Source organism: Euwallacea similis, chromosome 8, assembly GCF_039881205.1.
Source record: "Euwallacea similis isolate ESF13 chromosome 8, ESF131.1, whole genome shotgun sequence".
NCBI lineage: Eukaryota > Metazoa > Arthropoda > Insecta > Coleoptera > Curculionidae > Euwallacea > Euwallacea similis.
In genome coordinates, this window is record NC_089616.1 from 1,508,028 (window position 1) to 1,530,058 (window position 22,031).

General features: G+C 35.9%; 4 protein-coding genes across 7 annotated transcripts; 1 reads left to right on the forward strand and 3 right to left on the reverse strand.

The window, feature by feature from the left end:
• Positions 1–1,799: 1,799 nt before the first annotated feature.
• On the reverse strand, positions 1,800–4,106 carry Dbct (Dihydrolipoamide branched chain transacylase E2). 2 transcript variants are annotated; one of them, XM_066392821.1, is made up of 7 exons: positions 3,951–4,106; positions 3,585–3,894; positions 3,115–3,237; positions 2,751–3,004; positions 2,293–2,685; positions 2,111–2,182; positions 1,800–2,052 (listed from the first exon to the last, which is right to left on the reverse strand). In XM_066392821.1, exons 1-7 carry the CDS (start codon positions 4,008–4,010, stop codon positions 1,888–1,890), a joined length of 1,377 nt encoding a protein of 458 aa, XP_066248918.1. In that variant the 5' UTR covers positions 4,011–4,106; the 3' UTR covers positions 1,800–1,887. The 2 variants fall into 2 exon arrangements, with proteins under 2 accessions (XP_066248918.1, XP_066248917.1); XM_066392820.1 differs by having other exon boundaries at positions 1,803–2,052; positions 2,751–3,010.
• A 215-nt stretch (positions 4,107–4,321) lies between these two features.
• On the reverse strand, positions 4,322–6,160 carry Ak3 (Adenylate kinase 3). The gene is made up of 4 exons (XM_066392822.1): positions 5,793–6,160; positions 5,325–5,441; positions 5,054–5,226; positions 4,322–4,999 (listed from the first exon to the last, which is right to left on the reverse strand). Exons 1-4 carry the CDS (start codon positions 5,935–5,937, stop codon positions 4,766–4,768), a joined length of 669 nt encoding a protein of 222 aa, XP_066248919.1. The 5' UTR covers positions 5,938–6,160; the 3' UTR covers positions 4,322–4,765.
• A 276-nt stretch (positions 6,161–6,436) lies between these two features.
• LOC136410294 (solute carrier family 12 member 8) lies at positions 6,437–9,855 on the forward strand. Of its 2 annotated transcripts, none has more exons than XM_066392378.1 (10): positions 6,437–6,643; positions 6,691–6,903; positions 7,232–7,412; positions 7,470–7,615; positions 7,688–7,922; positions 7,985–8,421; positions 8,716–9,006; positions 9,075–9,212; positions 9,283–9,461; positions 9,612–9,855. In XM_066392378.1, exons 2-10 carry the CDS (start codon positions 6,715–6,717, stop codon positions 9,772–9,774), a joined length of 1,959 nt encoding a protein of 652 aa, XP_066248475.1. In that variant the 5' UTR covers positions 6,437–6,643; positions 6,691–6,714; the 3' UTR covers positions 9,775–9,855. The 2 variants fall into 2 exon arrangements, with proteins under 2 accessions (XP_066248475.1, XP_066248474.1); XM_066392377.1 differs by having other exon boundaries at positions 6,707–6,903.
• An 866-nt stretch (positions 9,856–10,721) lies between these two features.
• Positions 10,722–13,346, reverse strand: LOC136410400 (E3 ubiquitin-protein ligase KCMF1-like). Of its 2 annotated transcripts, none has more exons than XM_066392544.1 (7): positions 13,196–13,346; positions 12,978–13,145; positions 12,427–12,569; positions 12,031–12,266; positions 11,805–11,893; positions 11,465–11,746; positions 10,722–11,354 (listed from the first exon to the last, which is right to left on the reverse strand). In XM_066392544.1, exons 1-7 carry the CDS (start codon positions 13,209–13,211, stop codon positions 11,032–11,034), a joined length of 1,257 nt encoding a protein of 418 aa, XP_066248641.1. In that variant the 5' UTR covers positions 13,212–13,346; the 3' UTR covers positions 10,722–11,031. The 2 variants fall into 2 exon arrangements, with proteins under 2 accessions (XP_066248641.1, XP_066248642.1); XM_066392545.1 differs by having other exon boundaries at positions 11,805–11,884; positions 13,196–13,345.
• Between the last annotated feature and the right edge of the window lie 8,685 nt (positions 13,347–22,031).

The following is a 22,031-nucleotide window of genomic DNA, read 5'->3' on the forward strand; positions in this document are numbered from 1 at the left end:
AACTGATCGGTCTTGAAGCAATACGCGATAGGAAGTAACATGCGAGGTTTTCAGATTTAGTAAAATGGGGAAAAAGTTGCGAATTTAAGGCAGTAGTTTCGTTATGCAAACATACTTGAACGGAATAAAAAAACACATTTCCTATTATAAAGAGAACATGACCAAAAAAGAAGTTTAAGATTTTTCAAGAATAATACTAATTTAGAATTTCGTACGGTATTAAATACGTCATGTTCATAGTTAATACGTATGTATATAATAAAGATAAAGCCACCATCAATCTTAACATTTTGTCTCGGTCTGTTAAAAACTTAATAATATATGTGAATTTACAAATTTGATTTTTTATGAACAATAGTCATAAGCATCGTGTCACGATCCTGCAGTGGCATGGCTCCTTCATCAAATTGTCCAGAATTCGTAATTTTTGTTAGTATGTGTTCTTTCTAGGAAAGTCATTAAATTATATAACCAAAAGACATTTTGTAAAGCGGTTTGCAGAGTCATAGAGTGCATCGAGAGGATAGATTTGAGAATTTTTTTGAGGAAATTACCCTAGACGTTCCCGAGATATCGGCGTTCTAAGTTTGAAATGTGGCAAAAAATGATACCTCTTCACTTGTAAATTAAAAATAAATCATATTGTTAATACATATGACTATAATATTTTTCTGTTTATTGTTTAATAGGATTGTTCGCAAACAGAATAAATAAGACCATTTTTTATAGCTTTTTTATTTTCATAACACACCTTCTTTTTCTAACATATTTTGTTTATCACTTATATACACTTATAGGTTCTCTAGAGTTGTATAATAATTGTGATGAAATTAGTAATATACATAAGCATCATGTGGCGATTCTACAGGGAAATCTTTCCTTCTCCAAGTTGTCCAGAATTTGTAATTTTATTAATAGCATCTTTCTGACTTATACATTTCAATATTTGTAATAAATATATAAACATAATTTTACTTCTCGATGGACTTCCTGAATTCTTTCTCACCATTTTTTTTTATATCGGGAATTATTAGGAACTTGATTAAGTATGGGTTTCTTTGGTACCTTCTACTTCCATAAGTAACTGGGAGGTAAGTAAAAGGGATGGCACCATATTTTTTTCTTTTCAATTTTTGGCGTTTTTAGTGGTGGTGTCTATGATTAACATTATTTGGATTAAAACTATCCGTTGCTCTAAATTGCCTTTCAACACTCGTGAATGTTTGATGGTTCGGAATTCTGTGGATATTTATTACAATAGATTCTAGAACTCATATGTATGTCCATTTCCCTCACAGAATCCATATACAGCATGTCAACCATCTTCTTAATAGAATAATGTTTCATTTAAAAACTCAATTCTAATCAACAAAAGCCATAGTAAACACAATCGGTATATCACAATGATGAATTGCAAAATATCGTAAACAATTTTTTTGTAGAGACATTACCAGGCCTGGGAGGTATGCCTGGCGAAAACTTTACAAGAGACAAAAAAGTTTCAAAATAAAGTCAGCTTGTGGCAGAGAAAAAATTTAAGTCATTCATATAGGGGGAAACAAAAATACTAACTTTAATTTACGAACCACGTACCATTTTCAATATTTTCACGCATTAGAAAAAGATCCTGTCCATGTCAAAACACGCCAATTTATATAGGAACTCTTGGTTCCCAAAGTAGTGAAATTGTATAAAGGCGTTTAGCAATTATTTCAAAAAAATATATTAGTTTGAGAACTTTGGTCCCCTGTAGCAGCAAAACCAAGCAACACTGGATATACATACTAAATAAGTTTGTCTAGAACGCCTTATTTTTGGTTCAGGAATTTTTAGTCAAGAGTTCTACAATCATTTCAGGGACACCCTGTATATTTCTTTAAATCATGTTCATAAATTCAGAAACAATAAGTAAGGATTTTCTATTTGTTTCTTGAGAACATTAATAAAACTCGCCATGGTGACACCGTCTATAATTCTGTGGTCTGCTGATGCACTGATGTTAATGACTTGTTCTTTGATTATATCACCGCCATCGTCATATCTGGGTAATACCTAGAATTTGTCAAAAAATTAATTACTGTGAGGGCTTTAGTATCGAAGCATTTCGTACTTGTGTTCTTCCAATGGCTACAATCGCAACTTGTGGCGGTAGAATGACTGGTTTAGTATAAGTTCCTCCCACCTAAAACGTTACAAGATCGGAAGTTGACCGTTTTTTAATAAATGCGCTTAAAGGATTTGGTGCTTTGATTTTCATCGAATTTGTAAAAAATATGATAGTTATTAGCTTACAACTCCAATATTCGAAATGGAAAATGTGGCTCTAGCTAAATCGTCGGGCGCAAAAGTGCCATTCTTTCCATTTTTCATCAACCTCTGCAAATCAGCGGTTATTTCCAATACGGTCAATTTTTCCACGTTTTTGACCACTGGTACCGCAAGACCTTTACTTGTGGCCATGGCAACACCTATATTGTGCTGTTTCCAGTAAATAATATTATTATTAGCTTGATCTAATGAAGAATTAATTATTGGATAGCGCTGCAAAGCATTTGAGATGGCCTTTATGAAGAACGGTAAAAAGGTTATTTTTATATCCAATTCCGGCACGTTTGCTAATTCGCGTCTAAGGGTCGCCAGTTTGGTGACTTTAATCTCGTCACTGTAGACGAAGTGTGGAATTTTCTAAAAGAGAAATTTTTTTTTAAATATCTCGCTCTCGGAGGGGCTTTTATAGCTTGAACTCTTACTAAAGCTTCGCTCATGGTAGTGAACATTGCTTTGGTAAATCCTTTAATGGGCTCGGTGCTGTAATTTTCATTATCCGAAAAAAATACCGGAGGTGTAAGCGGTTCAGGACAATCTAGTGGACGCGCGTCCACGTACTTCATAATATCCTCTTTTAATATACGTCCCTGTTTTCCTGTACCTTTCACTTTTGTTAGATCGATTTTAAACTCTTTAGCTATGCGACGGACAGACGGTATACAGAGTACTGTCTGCTCTGAACCTGAAATAAGTTAAAGTAACGACTAATACGATTTTTACCAAATATTCACGCTTAGGTCACATTTTCCGAAAATTGGTTATTACTCTGTACATGATGGTGCTTACCTGACGAGTCACCTGTCTCTACTGTAGATGATGTTTCTGGGATTTCGGGTGTACTAATCGACTGCTTTTTTGTAACTGTTGTAGGTTCCCGTACAGCAGTTTCCTCTCGTATGGATGTGACCTCTGTGAAAGAAAATATATTAAGAGCACGTTTAAGGGAATACTACAGTGCTAACAGAAAGCTTAACCACAAACGTTTCCATGGCAATGGAGCGGCACAAGCATTGAATTCCAAAGATTTCACAACCGAATTTGTAAGTACAAAAGGTGGGCTGGTGTATAATCGAAATATTTTTAGGTACGTATAAGAGTTTGTTGACTGTACCATATTCAAACTAACAGAAAATAATCTTGAGAAAATTGATTTTTTAATCTTACATTCAAATCTACCATTAAAATATAATTATCAGTAACTTGTCCGCCCCTTAACAATTGATTGAAAAATTGGATATAAACCAGATCAAACTTACCGCCATCAATTTCATCAGTTTCCACATCTATTAAAGGTTGACCAACCAAGGCTGTGTCATCTATTTGATAATGAAGTTTTGTAATAACTCCATCATATCGACTTGTTATTGTTACTGACGCTTTATCGCTCTGTACCTCACAAATGTTGTCGAACTGTGATACCTTATCCCCTACGCTGACAAACCACTCTTTAACGACCACCTCCCTTATGCCTTCTCCTATATCTGACAAAAGGAACGATATGTTCTTGTTCAAAATGCATGATGCAAAAATGTTCCTAATAGCAATTTGCTTAACTTTTCGTTTTTGCTAAAATAGTTTTCGAAATTATTAAAAAAAAAATTAGTTAAGAATAGTATACTTACGAATAATGCCTTGTATGGAGCATTTAGAACTTTACTTGCAAAAGAAGAAACATGAGACATGTTCTTCAGCTACTGCTTGAAATTTTAATGCCTAAATAAATAAAATAAACTTGTACGTTATCTACACACAAACAGATTACCATTTCGACAGCAATGTGAATAGATGCAAGTCATTTCATTCAATTTTCGCATTTGAAATTTTAGATTTGAATAATGAGGAAGGTTGTTGATATGGTTTTTCATTTGTGAAAACGACGAAAAACGAAACGATGGAAATATATTTATTTATTTTATTGATGAGGCACATTACAGTTTTTACACTTACTTTATACACAGATTCTACATTATGTTAATGTTAATTTTCTGTATAAACTATATTCCAAACGTGATTCCTTATCGAAATACAGAGTGTGAAAGTTTCAAATTATTGCGAGTACAAAATATCATTGCAATTGATGCTAAAATTGGTCATTAATTACTGTTATTAGGTATATGAAAAATATTTCTTATAATAAAGGTCAGTGTAAAACTGATGCAAAAACAATTGGTAAAAATGGCCAGCTAATAAACGCAAATTAACATAAACATAACAGTAGAACCTCGATTATCCAGGGCGATGTAGGGAAACACGATTTCATTTTTACATATTCACATTTATTTACATAAAGAGTTAATCCTCCATTATGTCAGGATTATCACCACTGCTGTTTTATTATGGCGAAAAAGCCATAGAAACGAATGCTAAATGAATCGTCCAGAGCTCAGATAATGCTGATTTGGTTAATCAAGGTTTTACTGGTTTTGTTTCAAAGAACTTAGGATCGTTTCTTAGTAATTTGCAATGGTATATATGTAGCTAGACAATCCAGAACTTTAGGCCAAATTTCGTCGGAGGTATTTCCTGAAAATTCGTGTAAAATCTTTTTTTCCCTGTAAAACTCAATGACTGGGCGTGTTAGTTTCTCGTACTCATCAAGTCGCCTTTTCACAACTTCTGGCTTGTCATCTTCCCTCTGTATTAAAGGTTCACCAGTGACATCATCTTTTCCCTTAAATAAGAATGTTGGTATTTGCATTTTTGGTATTATTATAATACCACTTACAGCTACTTTTGGAGAATTAAACCCTTCATTGTAAACTCTACCACTGGGCAAATGCACCCACCTTCCTTTGACTCTATCAATAATAACAGAAAATGGTACATTCAAATTTAATGCTACATCTAAATTGTGTAACTCCCATAGGGCTTTAGCCTGGGCCAATGTTCTAGGAAAGCCTACAAAGAAAATTTGCAAAATATTACTTTAACTAGTGATAATTATAGCTGCTTTGAGCATTTTTTCAGGTCAGTTATCATGACTGACTACTACTTACCATCAAGGAGCCAACATGGAGGAACTTTATTTAACTCCTTAGAAATAAACTTAATCATCACCTCATCAGGGACAAACTTTCCCTCTTTTATGTACTTCTGAGCTTCTAGGCCAATAGCTGAAATAAATTAACCTTTTGGTTGGGTAAATGTAAAGAGTAATTAGTAACATTATAGGCTTTTTTAGAAAGTTGTTCAGATTAACTCAATCACAACTTAACTTGAGTATGTTTGTTTACTGCAAATATAAGATGTGTGGAGTTGAGTAAGTTAAGGTTACTAACAATAAACGTTGAGTTACGTGAAGTTACTGTAAGAAGCTAAGTGCTGTGTAACTTGCTTATGGACTACTTACACTCATTATATAAATGTACCAACTACAATGCTTTATACCAGAGCCTTTGACAGCATATACCTAATGCCTTGATAAGGACAATGCAAGTTTATATTATACAAATATGAGTACTTACGTGTTTTCAACTGAATATTTTTCCTTAAATGATCGCCACTGGAAACATGTTCTAAATTAAAGGTATTGACTATTCGCGCAGATATTGTACCTTTCCCTGATGCAGGGGCACCCAGAATTAGGGATTTAAATAGTTTGGTTGCCATGTCAGGAGACCTAAATTAGCAGGTGAAATCGTATCACTTTTAGGTCCAGTAAGTATGGGATTTGCGAATTTTCTAACCTTTGGAGTTTAAACTCTCCTAAATTTCTTTAAAAAAATTCCATGCCAGATAAAAGGAGAAAATAAAGTAAACGATAAGGTACTGTTGACGATGCTGTGTTAAAATGAAATACGTATTGGAACCGCCTGGAATAGGCAATCAGTTTTTAAAATTTTATTAAAAATTATTGTGGTATTAGTATTTCCTTTTTTTTCTGGACTAGGAACGGGTTAAGGATTGACTTGGGTCATTGACCAGAACCATGTTAACTTTGGTGACGTTCCAAGCCGCTTAAAAATTGTCTAGAACACGCATGCGTTTTGCACTTTAGATCTTTAGATTCGGGTTTAGTTGATTCAGATTGTTCAAGGAATTGAAAAGAAAACCCGTCACGCCATCACCTGTCATTGGACTGTCAATGCTTTTGAAAAAAAAATTCATAGATTGACAGTTTTGTCCCCCTACTAGTGACATGTTTTGTTTTTTGCTACCTGAAATTATTGAAAAACCAAAATTACAATAACAATGAATGATTCCTACTCAATTTGCAATATATTCCATATTGTAGATAACGGTATTAAGATAGTCTAATCTTCCAGATGAGTTGGATACATATCGCTTCTTTAGCAAATGGTTCATAACTTTTAAGGTAATAAAATATATATGTAAAACATTACTCATCTTATTTAAATGCAGTTCTGATTCCATAAAGCCTAGATCATGGATGGATTGAATAAAAGCGATTCTAAGAACAAGGATATTGATTGGTCAAAATATGGTTTGGGCAATGAAGCAGCCCAAAGGATAAGGGCCAACACAAGTGGATTTGTTGATTTGTCGAGTGGTGGACATTATGCTGCAGGTGGACATCAGGCTTCTGGTGCCAATGAATTGTTTGCTGAGGAACAGGTAGATATGTTTGAGAAAATCAGAGTAAAAAATGTAGCTTTTAAGTGAGTTGTTTTACAAATTAAATTCAATTCAGAGCAAACTTTAAAGTTATAAAACAATAATTTGTAATGTTGCATTAAGAAGTAAGCAGTAAGCATTTGATAATAAGATATGCCTTAATTTCATTTCTTACTTTAACCTTTACTGACTCACGTATGTTTGGGTTTTTATAAGTTTAAAATTCTTGTCCTTTGACACTTTTTCAAGGATTGTTTAGTGCTATGGTCATTGCCAATATATCCTATTAAGTAGTCCTAAATACCAAACAAATTTATATTTTTCTTAGGGTGACATTCCATGGTGGAAATCAAACTTCTTCATATCCCAACCAGTACTATTTGGTACATGGGATGGCGTCTTTACTTCTTGTTTAATCAACATTGTGGGTGTCATCGTATTCCTGCGATCTGGCTGGATTGTTAGCCAAGCAGGAATAATAAGTGGGGTCTTAATAGTTTTATCAACAGGTTAATTATTTAAACTGCCCTTGCAAGTGCAAGCTTATGAAATGCATATATTTTTAGTTGCAACTGCATTAATATCAGTATTATCAGCAGTAGGGATATGTGAACGCTGTAGGATAGAAAGTGGTGGTGTCTATTTTGTATTGGGGCATGTGCTGGGATCCAGATTTGGTGGCGCTCTGGGTATATTATACTGCTTTGGCCAGGTAGTTCTTTTTCTAGTGTATATCGTAACAGTATTCATGTATTATCTATCAATCTTAATTTTCATTTTTAAGGCAGTGGGGTGTGCATTGAACGTTCTTGGATTTGGGGAATCTATAGCAGAGATGATAGGTTTTAGTGGCTCAGGAACTGCCGTCAGACTAATCGCCATTGGAGCCGTTGTGTTACTAAGCAGTATTAATATAGCAGGAGTAAAATGGGTCATTAAAATTCAGTTCGTTTTGTTACTAATTTTATTACTGGCTGGATTAGACTTTATGGTGGGCAGCTTTGTTCATACTGACATTGGTAATATCCTTTCATTTCCTGTTAATGTTTCCTGAGAAAGTGATTATATTCTGCCCTTTTAGAAAGTGGATTTGATGGCTGGTTGACCAATAACATGCAGCTAAACCTTTGGCCTAATTATACTGACGGCTATTCAATGTTTGCCGTGTTTGGAGTATTCTTTCCCACAATAACTGGAATATTGGCTGGAATTAATATGAGTGGCGACCTTAAAGCACCATCGACAAACATACCAAATGGCACATTAGCAGCAATCAGCTTTGCTACGTTCTTATATTTAGTTTTCATTTTGTTTTTGGGCGCCACTTGCACCAGACATGTGTTGCAAAATGACTACATGATCGCTGCCAAAGTATCAGCAATAGGAGTCCTTTTTCTAGCTGGTTTATATGTATCTTCTATGTCTAGTTGTTTAGGTGCTATGTACGGCACACCTAGAGTTTTACAATCTATTGCGTTGGAAAATGTGATACCAGGAATAGGGATTTTGGGGATGGGGGTAAGATATAGGCCTACAACTGTGTCTATTTGGGGGATAAAGGTGTATCCAAGGAGATTAAGAAATATTCTAAATTTAGTATTTACAATTAATTAAACTACCTTCAAATAGTGGCAATACCCAGATTTTTGCCTATCAGTTGTTCTACCCGTTACTACGTCACTGTTTGGTTCACATGAGAAGTCTGCGATTTCGCCTTATCTCAAATGAATAGGACGCTCTGAATAGATACACCTTCGAACCTAACATTAAGCAATATTTTGAAACGGAACAAAAGGAGTCATTCGATTTTAGAGGGGCCCAAACAAAGTTCCCCTCTACTCCATGGCCGTGGTGGCAGCAGTTTCTTTTGCATTTATTATGATAGGAAACATTAATACTTTGGCTCCGATTGTTACAATGCCTTACTTAATAACATACGCCTGTATCGACTATTCATACTTTGCCTTGGCTCAAACTTTTGATATAGAGCATCAAAGAGAGCAAAGATTTCATCGACCAAAAGTTCATACTGCAGTGAATGTAGATGATGACAACGACTTAGATAGACTATTTCCCGAGCGCACAAGGCATAAGAATTTAAGGGTAAGTTATTGTAAATATAAATATTTGAAGAGATAAGTGAGATTAATTTTTCCTTTTTTGCAATCAAGGGCGAATCAAATTTCAATTCTCAGTCCAGTCCAACAGAGAATTCTGAAACGACCCCTATAGCACCTAAAAACCATATACATTCAAAGCAAAAGAACTGGTACTCTAATTTATGTAACAGATGGTTGTCACTGATTGGAGTAAGTGCTGATCATAGAAATATTCCATAAAGTTCATCTAATTTGTGGTACAATATATGCTCCCTTCTAGGCATTAGTAAAGATACTAATAATGTTCTTAGTGAATTGGGTATACGCTGTAGCTTCTATAAGCGTCGTGTTTTTAATCTGGTTGTACATTGGAACAGCAAATCCTGCAGTTAAACCGGGTTTGGCTAGCGAATTTCACTTCCTGCGATGGTTTAAATCAGTTCTGTTAAGGTGTTTTGGGTAAGGAAAAAGATGCATCAATTTTGCTGAATATCTATTAGTAGTTATTTTAAATCGACTAAAAACAAAGAGCTATTCGATATGCGTAAGCATATCAACATCTTTTATTTTTTATGTGTCGTTTTGAACAGGAATTTTCTAATTTTGTAGAAGAAGAGTCGTGGACTATGAGCAGATCGTCGTAACGCCTGTGCATCCGGGGATGGACGTATCTACCGCACAATTAAACGAAGACAATGAAGATTTTTCAAACAGAAGGAGATATCATCAATCAGCGACTGTCTCTGGACATATGGTTGACCTGGACGACTAAATTTGATATCATTAATCTTCTCAAATGTGTATTTTGTTAACCTTATATGAAATTAATATATTTAACTAATTTTTTAGATAATGGGTTTTAATTCATTCGTGTAGTCGAATCATGCGGCCTATGCCCCAAATTTATACAGAAGCATCCTTTTTATTGAGCCCTTGCTCTTAGAGGAGGAAAAAAATCCTGAAAAGTGAATTCATATACCATCGTTTGTGATATCACTTGGTTTTGTTCTAACTGGTAGCGTTACTTAAACACCACGCTCGGCACTAGCTGCTACATATTAAGTTTCAGACAATCCACAATGCAAATGAGAATTGTTCATGTGGTCACTCATAAACAGTTTTTTTTCGTTTGTAGCCATAATTTTTATCACGGGCGAGCGAAACGTTGTTATTCCAAATATACCGTAGTCCTAGGCATCAATTTTAAAAAGTAATTAACCTGGCTGCTGCTGAAAGATAGCATTTACGTTTCTACTTTCGAACCCAAATAATTTTGAAACTAGATTAATTGAAATTTTTTGTGTCATAATTTTTATCACAAATCAGTTTTTGAAGAACAAATGGTGCACATAAATTTGCATGATGTCTCCATGATATTTTTTGGACCCAAAAATCGAAGTTGTCCGATTCGAGTTTTGACCAAAGCATCTTAAAGGTATATCTTCTACCTACTGCGGAATCCGATTTCGCTGAAATTGAATCATTCAATTTTCACTAATTTTTTTTGTGCAAAATTGTCCTGTAGGTCACTGATTTTGTAAAAATCAAATTTTGGAGTAAAATGCACATTATGAAAATTTTTTTGCGAAAAATTTTAGACCTAAAAAAATTTAGTTGATTCATCGTGTCGACATTAAAAATAATGTTACCCAGCTGCCACTCTTCAGAATATAGACGCTTCTAAAAATTTTATCGCTGTAAAATTGAAATGAAACATGATTTCATATTAAGTCTTTTATTGAATTAACTAAAATAATCGAGGTATACATTACCAAGATTACGTTTCGAAATTATTATTTAAATTCGGTCACAAATCATTTATATCCACGCCAACGTACATAAAAATGAATAAAGTGTGCAAGTTATGCAAATCGAAAGTATAACAGTTACGAATTACAAAAAATAACTTTTATAGCCATATTAAGTTTTTACAAAACTCTTTGTAACAAGACCCAAGACCCATCGTTGGCCGGATCTTAAAACTTTTAAAAAACAAATCTATCACAATTGAAAACGCTTAAATAATAAACTATCTGGTTTCATCAAAACAGAGCTCCCTGGTTTGATCTTTGCGATTCGCCTCCGCTCTGCGCTTCGCGTTTTGGTTGTCTTGTCTAGCTCGTCCACGTAGTATAGTACTACTCATGCGTTGCGGAGGTTTAATTTCTTCTTCTTCCGTGGAATCGGGCCCAGCAGTTCGACTAGATTCAATTAACTTATTGAATTTCTGTTGGCAACTTTCTTCCTCGGAGACAGTGGACATTGTCGAAAGAAGTAGCTCCTGAACAAAACCACAACGCTCTTGTCGCTCTTCCGTAACAGTGGAATTTAAAGAAACTTCTTCCAACAAACCTAAAAAAAAACCACCAAAACATGTAGAAAATCCTATAGCATTTCTATGTACGGATTGTCACGGAATTCTACAGTAACCTGCTTTTAATCCGATTGTGTGATTTACTCACCAGAGAGCAAGAATTGCGAATTAAGTCCCTGAGTAGGCACTGGAGGAGTATTATTCGCAGGCTGAACCAACACAGGAGAAGCGTTGAGCAAAATCGTCGAAGTTCCAAAATTCGAAGTATGGGCTTCCCTCAAAGTTTGACTTTGAGTTGGGCGTCTAGGAAAACGTTCCAAATTCTGCCTAGCCGCATTCACCTGTTGCCGCTCTAGCTGTAACTGCATCTGAAGTTGTTGCAATTGAGTTGGGGAACTGTTTGAAGTCGTACTGGTAGAACGTCGCACCCCTTGAAACAAACATTCTAAATTTGCAATGTCCCAGTGAATATTTGCTAGAGTTAATACCCGAAAGCTGCGAAAGAAGCTCTGCGATTGGATCAACAGTTTCACGACCTGATGGACTTAAAGATGAAAATCCGCTTGAGCTGAAAACACTAAATCTCTATCTTTACGCGGTACAGAATAGTTTTGTTACATCTCGCACCAGGAAAAACTAATATATATGGAACAACTAGGGCTTAATAGTTAAACAAAAACCAAAAAAATAATCTGAGCAAAATAAACAGCATACCTAAAGTGCATGTTGGATCTACGGGGTCTTAAAGAGTTCGCTCCTCTCCCAGTTCCAGTGTGGGAGGTTGAAGTGTGGGGTATGCGTCTTACATTATGGCGCGTTGCCACAGGTTCATCCAAAAAAGAAATCAGGTCACGAGGACCAGAGCGATGCTCCAAGGTTAAATGACCAGCAAAGTCATCAGTCATAAGATTTGGATCACCACCCGGCATTGCAGCACAAAGAGGGCATACCTATATACAAATAATTATTTGTTTAGTGACCAAATGCAAAAAAGCCAATAGGTGTGCAAATAAGCATGCAACAAGTTTTCCAAGAATGTGTATGTGTTACGCCCATTGATATATTGCTACATAATGCTTTTATCACCAAATATAGTGGTATATACATTACCACTTCAAATGTTGTATCTTGATGTTCTGCAGTTACATGCTCTTGAAGAGTAACATCTGTAAATCCCATACGCGAGCAGTAAGGGCAGGTGTAAGATTGAGGCATTTCCAAGGTACTTATCGCTTCGCCCCCGTAATAGACATCTTAAAAGGAAAAATTTAATAAAAATGAGATATAAAGAAGCTTCGAGGACAGAAATGAAAACTGGCCTATTTGAGATTAAACCATACACAGAACAACTGGCCATTAATCCATCGAGGCAATTCGTGGAGGGCATTTAACAAGTATGTTCTGCTGAAGGTGCCTATTAGGGGAGCTACCTGGGCATTTACACGTTTAAAAATGGGTCTTCATAATGACATCCGAAATGGAAAGCTTCTCTTTCTGCGCTGCCTAATCTTTGAAAATTAAGTACAGGAAAATTATTAAGAGTTTTGCATCTGGTAGGGGTAATTTATGACTACATGATGTTTTGTTGAAAAAACCCACTTATAGCTTCTTGATGTACATTACACATCACTACATACCAAGGTACCTAAGTTTACACTTACCAAAATCAGATCTTGTCAAAATACATTGCATAGGATGATCAGTAGTGTGGCGAGTGTTGGTCGCACCAGACTCGTAGCAAACAGCGCATAAATCATAATCGTAGCACACTAAACATTTATACCTGCGGCCTCTAAAGTTACCTTTTAAACAGGAATCACAGCTAACACCTGAAAAACGAGCAATGAGATATGACCCCTTTTTTTGTGGCCGGACTTGCCTTCATGCCGGCTCATTTTTGTTATTGGAAATAGAACCTCAGAAAGCAGTTTTAGCGCATTATTATTCCGCAATAGTAGAGAAAATTGCAAGGTGAAATAATAATGAAAACCGATTGCCTGAAATTAGTGAAATCTGGAATTTCATTTATATAGAATAAACGTCAATGGTCAATCGGGAGCTATGACAATGACAGATCGTCTGTCAACGTCATGATGATATACCAGGGTCTTTTTATTGCTTAGTATACCGCAGAGTAAAAAGTGCAGAACTCTACTAGTTTCACTCAACACTGCGCATCACGCATATACAGTATCCTCCAAAAGTTTTGCTTCATATAGCTATTTGAAAGTATTTTTTTATTTTTGGGTTCTGATTGCAACATTTTGGGGCGGTAAAAGGGGATTTGACCCTTCGAAAAAATTTTACCCTGTAGATTTTCGGATCGACTTTGTGGGCCACTTGACGTCAATTCTTATTAGACATATCCATATTCGATGAACCCTTGCCGAGCCTTTGCGAAAATCATAAAATTTTCTTACATAGTCCACAAAATATGTCCATTTAGAAACTTGAAATAATCATGATTGCGTCGAATGCTCTAATTTTCTTGTTTTGTTTAAGGCTATATTCCATAATCATTCTGCGAAAGGCATCACATATATCCCAAATTGAGATCATACAATAACCTAATTAGTATTGCGTGCTGAGAGCTAATAAGTTATTCTGTTACAACTTTTGCCCTCATAATAACGAAGTGCTTAATGACTACTCGGAATAACTTATCGGATTAGCTAGGACTCACTTATTAAAAATTAAAATTTTAAAAGCTCCCTCTCTATTCAGCGCTGCCTCCATAACTTTATCCCCTTTGCCAACAAATATATTCTTGAATCAAGAATAGTTTTCGGCTTCAAAAACTTTCAACTTTAATTAATTTAGGTTTTTGTTCGAGTTATTTAGGCAATTTGGGTCTTCACGGGGTTTTCAAATCGACAAATCGATATACTTAAGTAAACAGTTGTGACATAAATTCCTCTCTCAGCAAAATCGCAAATTTTCATAAGGGTCTAGCTGGACTATTTACTTTGGATCCCATTGAATTTTTTCTCTTAATAGTTCTAGAGTTAATGGTTTTTCTTTGTACTTTACACCCGATAAAATTTGTCACTTTTCGCTCGTTTACCGTCTCGATTTGACACACCGGTTATTAATGATTTTTACAAATCTTTCAGCTGATGCATTTTAGTTGAAAGTTTGCACAATGTGTGACGGTTAACCATTGTTGGCTAATTACTTCTACTAACTGGGTAATTTCTACCACATTTAACTGTGTGACGTATGTCGCACTTTCTTACAATCACCTTAAAATTTAAAATTTTATATGTTAAACTGGTCAAATAAATAATAAAAATAAATTCAATCAAATTTCACCTAAAATGGATATTAACGAAAGGCCAACATCTTGAAAAGACCGATTTTATGGAATTTTCATGGAATTACCGTGAAAGTATTTAATGATAAGCACAAGCATGGTGAATAGAAATGCTACACTCAATCACCCGATTCTATCCCAATTAAAGTGAACCCAAATCAGTAAATATCTAGAACACAGTGACGTAACGCATGGCAGTAAGCTTTTTATATCCCAAATCTTTAATAAAATAAATTGACCCTTAATTGACATCAATTAAAGTCTAGAAAAGACAAGTAAGTACGTACTATGTTACAGACTTTAATAACTAAGCAAAATAACAATCGTCTTGGCGCCTTTCGCCTTGGGACAATTTTTATTTTTAATTGTTTGAACAACAGTGGGATATTGTTTGGAAATACGATATTTGAAGGCCAGGGATTCTGATTAACCTTTCTTTACGATTTGAGTAGGCACCGGGCATTTAAAAAAAGTGAGCATGTAGTTCATTCAATTTTGTGCAGGTAAACGACTCTACTTTGGTCCAAGTGTCTGCCCATGGTGGAAATCATGGGATATTAGGTCATGTCAAGTCGGTGGAACTATAAGGGATCAATAGGAAAAAGGGAAATTAATTTGTACAAAGAATAACAAAAAAAATGGATAAATAACCGTGGAACATAATGGCAAATTGAATGTAATGAAGTATCAAGGCAGCAAACTCTAAAGTTACAAGGTGGGGAAACGACCCTATCAGGCTTGAGATAAAGCAAATAGGTACCGTCAAAACACCAACGTCAACAGCGTCTTCAACGTCATGCAACACCTTGTGTTAGTAAATGACTTCTTGTATCATTATACCTTTCTATACAATTTCCAAGATTTAGAATAGCTGCAGCTATAAGGTTGAAAGCCCCCATGAGCGAAAAGTAAACCGTTAAAACCCTAACTACAAACAACAAATGATGTAAGAAGGGTGTGACACGTCAGGAAAAACGCCCCAAATTTCCAAAGGGACAGACAGATAAAAAACACACTTCTTCAATTCCTGCAAATTTATAGAAAAGGGAAGTCCTGTTGCGGTGACACGTGACAATTTGCTCTTCCGCTCCTTGAGAGCTTGTCACTTCTAATCTGTATTGCCTTATTGAGGGAAACCTCCCAGAAATATGTACCCGAGAATATAATCAGCATAATAATGTCCTTTTTGCTGTTTAGTTTGAAATATGAGACATGAGGAAAACAGCAGGGAAAATTCACGTTTCCTCCCTAAAAGAGCCGCCTAATTTCACTAGCGTGGTCATCAGCAACGATAGAGTTATTCATTATGAAACTGCCAGTTTTTGATCTGGTCTCTAGATTGTAATAATTGCTAATCTCTCACGAACCAAATATAAATCATTCTGCCTATGATAAAACAACAAGAGCTGAGAAAAAACGAGCTCGTAGTAGATTAAGGACCTTTTGCGAAGCATTCCGCCGTAATTAGTGTGACGGGGTGTTTATTGTTTAGAAACTTCGCACTTTGCTCGGTCGCTTCGACCAGCTGAGCCCTGCTTCTTATTTTATCTCTCTCACCCCCCAATGCTATTTTCCAGTGGCGGACACATCGGAAAATGAAGTTTGCTCATGCACAGGAAATCACCCAGCAATGCGATGTTTAAAAATAAATGATGGTTTTGTGTGTAATCCGCCAAAAATCTACTATATCGTACCGAAACAGCGACAATACATACAATTACGATAAAAATGAAGAAAGGCCCCCCGTGTTTTTGTGGACAATATCTTTAATCACATACAATTTTCTTGCCTGCACTTGGCCCCCATTTCAGGTTGCTTCCTCATAGAAAAACCCCACCTCCAATCCCCGCGAAACGCCCGGGAGTTCTTACACCCACATTTTTGGACATTTTCACCGATTTTCTCGATTTTTCCTTCAATTTTCGCGGAAAACTTCAACGACAGCTTCAAGCTCGTCTCACGTGACAGCAACCACATTCTAACATGGCGCCCCTGAATTTAAGTTTTCCGCATCGGCCAATTACAGGCCGCCATTCTGACGTCGCAGGCGACTTGAAAAAAATGAAATTTCCGAATAGTTCCGGAGATAACCGGGAGAAACGGATCGTTGGGAGTTTACAAAATTAGTTAGATTCACGCCAGGGAGTTAACTACTTATTATTTGCCTCATTGATTGAAAATTATGATTAAATCTAACTGCGCAAATTAGTCCTCAACAGCGAGAGGCTTCTAGTTTTGACAAAAGGGCTTTAATAATCACATTAGCTCGATCCTGAGTAATAGATTCTCAAATTTTAAAAAGTCGTAAAAGGAGCCGGTTTAACCTCGAAAATGGCGGTCCCCGCCGTCACTGCGTTTACCTTTTGCTCACAATATTTTGAGAATTATTAAGACAAAACTCATTATGGCCTCAGTCTCAGGTGCTTCGGGCTTTTTATATACATCTTAATGAGGAATTACAATCAATACCCAAGAGTCAGTTCTGTAAAATAGCCTGTAAAGCAGGTTATTAATTTGCAGCCAAAAAAAGTTAATAACCGCCCTACATAGAATGCGGAAATGAAATTTTTATCTGCTCAAACCTTGTGGCACCTAACACAAATGTTAGGTATTTCTGAGTGACACTCTTCGTGTGTCTTGTTTTCAATTTAAAAACTGAATTGTGGAGGAAAAAATCAATGCACGTGTCAAGTTTAAAGCGGAAAACGGCATTGTGCAAGAGGCAGAAGAGGCATTTCTGATTCTTATCAGTGCGTCCCGTTTACTCAATTTTTACGAGCGCGAGTTAATGGAGAAAACAGGCATTTTTCCATGCATTCTTTGTGCACGCAGCGGTAGAGACACGTCTGTTTATACAGAGTGTTCTCCGAACGTATCGCGGAAATTTAAGGGAACGTTCCTTAAGTCAAAATACGGCAACAAGTGACGTAAACACATATCCCTAATGGATTCATCGCTCAAACACAGGGTGTCGAAATTAAAAAAAAGCCTTTTTTTCATTTTTTAAAAACTTCTTATAACGCGTATTAGGGTGCATCCAGGAATTTCCGGTTAGTTCAGGTTACTGAGCTTTTTGAAAAGCACTAAAGTTAATTTTCTTAACACCCTGCTTTTCCGATTTAAAGCGATTCCCCACCTGTGTTTATACGAGGTGTTTTGTAATAGCATGTCGAAAATTCAGGGAGTGAATCTGTCGATGATTTTAAGAAAAAAAGTTCATATGAACACGAATCTTTTTCGCTTCCTAATCTACCTGAACTGAACTAACCTGAAATACAGGGTTTTCGTAATAAGTTCGTTGTGGTATTAAACATTTTTATGAAAATTGAGGAGCGTAAAGTAGGTGTAGAGACACATCTTTTAACAGGAAACAGTGATTTTAATTCCACCAGTGGCGTCCCCATTAATGTCGAAATGTACGAAAAAATGTGATATATTACCGGTTTTTTTAATAAAAATAATTTTCTTAATGCCTCCCATTTCTGTGAAAAAAGGTCTTATGAATATTTCTCATAACGTTACGATTTCATGGAAAAAATAAAACGCAATAATCCGCAACTGAGAAATTGCATAATTCATTCGTTTAACACAATAAAAAATACATTAAGGACTTTTCAAAGAGTGCGCGATAATATATGGCAAAGGGCCGAGGCATGCATTGCAGGTGAAGGACACTTTCAACACTTAATTTATATTTTGTAGTTTTAAAAATTTTTCTCCATGAAAACGGCTGACGTCATGAAAAATTTCCAGGGAGCTTTTTTGACAAAAATATAGAACATTCAGAAAATTATTTTTATTTTTAAAAAACCAGTGATGTATCACATTTTTAATCTCAAACATTCAGGGTCACGTCAGCGGGGATGCTACTGGCGAAATTAAAAACATCGTTTTTCCCTTGAAATATGTGACTCTACACCGATCTTACGCTTCCCAATTTTCATAAAAAATGGGTAATCCCGTAAGAGAAACTTGTTGGGAAAAAATTAAAAAAAATATTTTTTTATTACACGGTATTTTAGACAAGAAGCACAAACGGACCCACATTCATGCGAACTTTTTCCTTAAAAAACCACCCATAGATTCACCCCTCGAATTTTGAACGTGCTACTTATGAAACATCCTGTATAGACTTTTCTGATTTCGGCCCAAGGAAATCCTCCAAAATTTGCCTGGCACATTAAGAAAACACTCTGCATAGTGCAACTAACAGAATTGCTTCTGGTGCACATCCTGGCCAGCTCGAACCTACCTAAAAGATGGGAGTGTCTATTGACATAATTCGGAGCAGCCAATCCAGAAAGGTCACTGGTTACCTTGGAAACAATCCATATAATAAAACTCCTTTACTTTGAGATATATTCTTTATCATTTATCAGCGAGAAGGGACTCCTTCGGTCCTGAATGAAATGTCATGGGGGATAATCGGATGAAAGAAATTCTCCTTGGAAAGGTTCCATTCATTCAGATCTTGTGTGCAAAAAAACTTTCTGAATACTTGCAACTAAATAGTCCGAGTGGGTTGTTTGATTAAATGCCCGGTGAATTAGGCTCTTGGAAACACTCCAAGGAGTTTACATAAATAATAAGTTACGGAAGGTTGGAACACGTACGTATAGGGATTTTTAATATTTTCCCATGTTAGGGACGTGGAAAGAACTCGAAAAGAAACAAAAAACGAAATCTGGCAACGCCTCCTTTGAGCCTCTTGCCGAAGCGTCATAAATACTTAATGACACTTTGATAAAACCACAATCGAGGTTTCCAGGCTAAGGACAATAAGGAGCCGAAGCCATAACATTCAAATTTGTATCATAATAATCAAATTTTTCCGAAACCTCATGGAACCACCAGTCTCGAAATCTAATTCTCGAACGTAACCAATTATAAGTTTACATTGCCGGCATGGGGAGCGCGTTAATTGTTTTAGGGGACTGCGTTCGAGAATTACTTTTTGCTTACCCCTTCACGATTTTATTCCACATGACGAATATCTTGTTTACTGCCGGGCTGACAGTGAATCATTTAAGAAGCGATATCTCTCCAAAACATGCAAAAAACTTTACGAGCGGCCGTTTGCAAGGATACAGCTCATGGGTCGTACCCATGGGTCGTACCATGTATGTATATCCATAGAACGATCGATGCGCGCGCGAAACGCAGTGATATATAGTGGTTCCAGATTCGGTTAACTGGAAGAGAAGAAAAATAAGCCTTTGGTAAGTTTTTTGTTGAATGTTTTGTTGTAAACTCATTGATGTATCATACTTTGCGATTTAAGAGATGTTTTGTCCCATTCAAGCAAGTTTGCGTCTATTAGAGTTGGCAAAGCTTCTGTTCTTATTTTGGACACCCTGTATCTACTTAATTTAAGCTAGCTAATTGAACTCAAATTTAATGATTAAACAAATCCTTTCTCAGTAAGGTGACATGCGCGTCTTTATGTTCGCTTGCGACTTATTCGCCGATTCCATGGCCAGTTTAGGCCAATTTATCGCCACGAAGTGGAATGAAATGAAACGGCTCTCTATAAATACAGATATTTTATTTAGGTACTAGTTTGTTGGGTATTTAGATTATGTACAGTCCATTTCACTAAATATAAAAAATCAATAAATATGTAATGTTTCTTGTGGCGCAACTCAATCTTATTTGGCGTCGGTTGGGAACCGCATCACTTACCTAAATGTTTCACTTAAGTAGGTTTCGTTTACGTACAAAGTAAGTTTACAGGTTCGTTTGTCTTTTTGGCAAGAATCACACTAATCAAAGTAAATGAGTAAGTATAGGCGTACAGGTAAAATTAAATTAGAAATATTGCGGCTACACAGTAAGTATATTTGTGACTAAAATTCATTCGTCAGTGAGTCTAAATTAAGAATGAACATGAAAAGAACTGTTACGTCTATAGTATATACGTTTTTGTAAATTTTATTGAATTACGAATTTTCGATAATTCATCTTGTTAAGACGGACGGATGCATTGATGTGATTTGAAACTTGAAACAATCGAAACGTGATTTTCCGGGGCATTCCGTTCATTCTTATCCAGAACAGACTGCGCATGCGGTGCACACAAAAACAAAACAGAAAATTAACGTGCGTAAAGTCATTGTGAAATAAAAACAAAACAATTCATAAGTACTTACACAATAAAATAATTTGCTAATTTACAGGAATAGTACAGTTCCATTCAAAACGCAGTAAAGAGGTTAAAATTACTGGTCGCCAGCCAATAGCGATATTGCATTTACACAGTAACAACATAGAAAGGAAGTAACAACAATAATAAACACGTACAAAATTCGATATCAAAGAGGGAGAAGTGAAAAAAATCTGAAAAATTATTATAAAAACAACTGTACAAAAGTAGTAAAAAAGACAACTGCTCTCAGCTTACCGCAACCTCTCTGAACTGGCTGAGGATAATCACTTCTCAGTTTTGCGAATAACGGAATAACACTTATTGCTTCAATAATAGGACATTTAAGCAAATTGCGACTACATAAAGTGACTGAAACGAAGTATAAAGTGACTGGCGCAGGCCGTTAAATTATCAGCTAATTTATAGACCTGCGCTTCGGTAATAACAGAGAGTTCTTTGTGACAAATATCACACATATGTACAGGGCAGTCAAACTTGCACTGTCTTGACAGGAAATCCTTAGTTCCAGAGTAGACAGAGAAAAACTGATATAGGTGTCAGAAATTGTCATTGGTTGTCATCTCTTCTTTCCATGCTTGACGTCTACATGGAGATATTGGATTTTTGCCAACTTTGGAAACATTTCTATTACTTATTTAATTCTAAAAAGGCACTTTTTAGAGGACATTCCAGTGGTGTAGAAAACCTTTTTTTTTTCTGTTAATCTCAACTATAATTGAACATAATTTCCTTCCTTCCTTCATGGCAAATTTATCATAACACCTTGAACACCTGTGTGCATACAGGATGCTTTACAGGACACCCCATATATTTTTACGGCTAATTGGTATGTCTTAAAACATTTTCAAATTCTGTAAAGTAACAGAATTATAGGTGAGGGAAATCGCCATGTATCTCTAAGCAACCTTTTACCAACTAAAGTTTCTGAAAATTTGAGCCCATACATCTATCATCAGCTTTTCTTTAGAAATTATGGAAATACGTATTTCCTGTGCGTCTTTTAAGTATTGCTAATTATTGCTAGTTGGGTACACCGACAGTAGGTAATGATTGGCGCAGAACTTGACACATATCTGTCAAGTGTGTGGTATGCCAACCAATAGGGTCTGCAGCACTTGACAGATTTTGTGACATATCTGTCAGGTGCTGCGCCAACCCGTAACAGGTATCAAAAGAACTTTCTAATTAACACGCAGGAAGTCTTTGGTTTCTAGTTCATTCAGGTTAGTATGTATT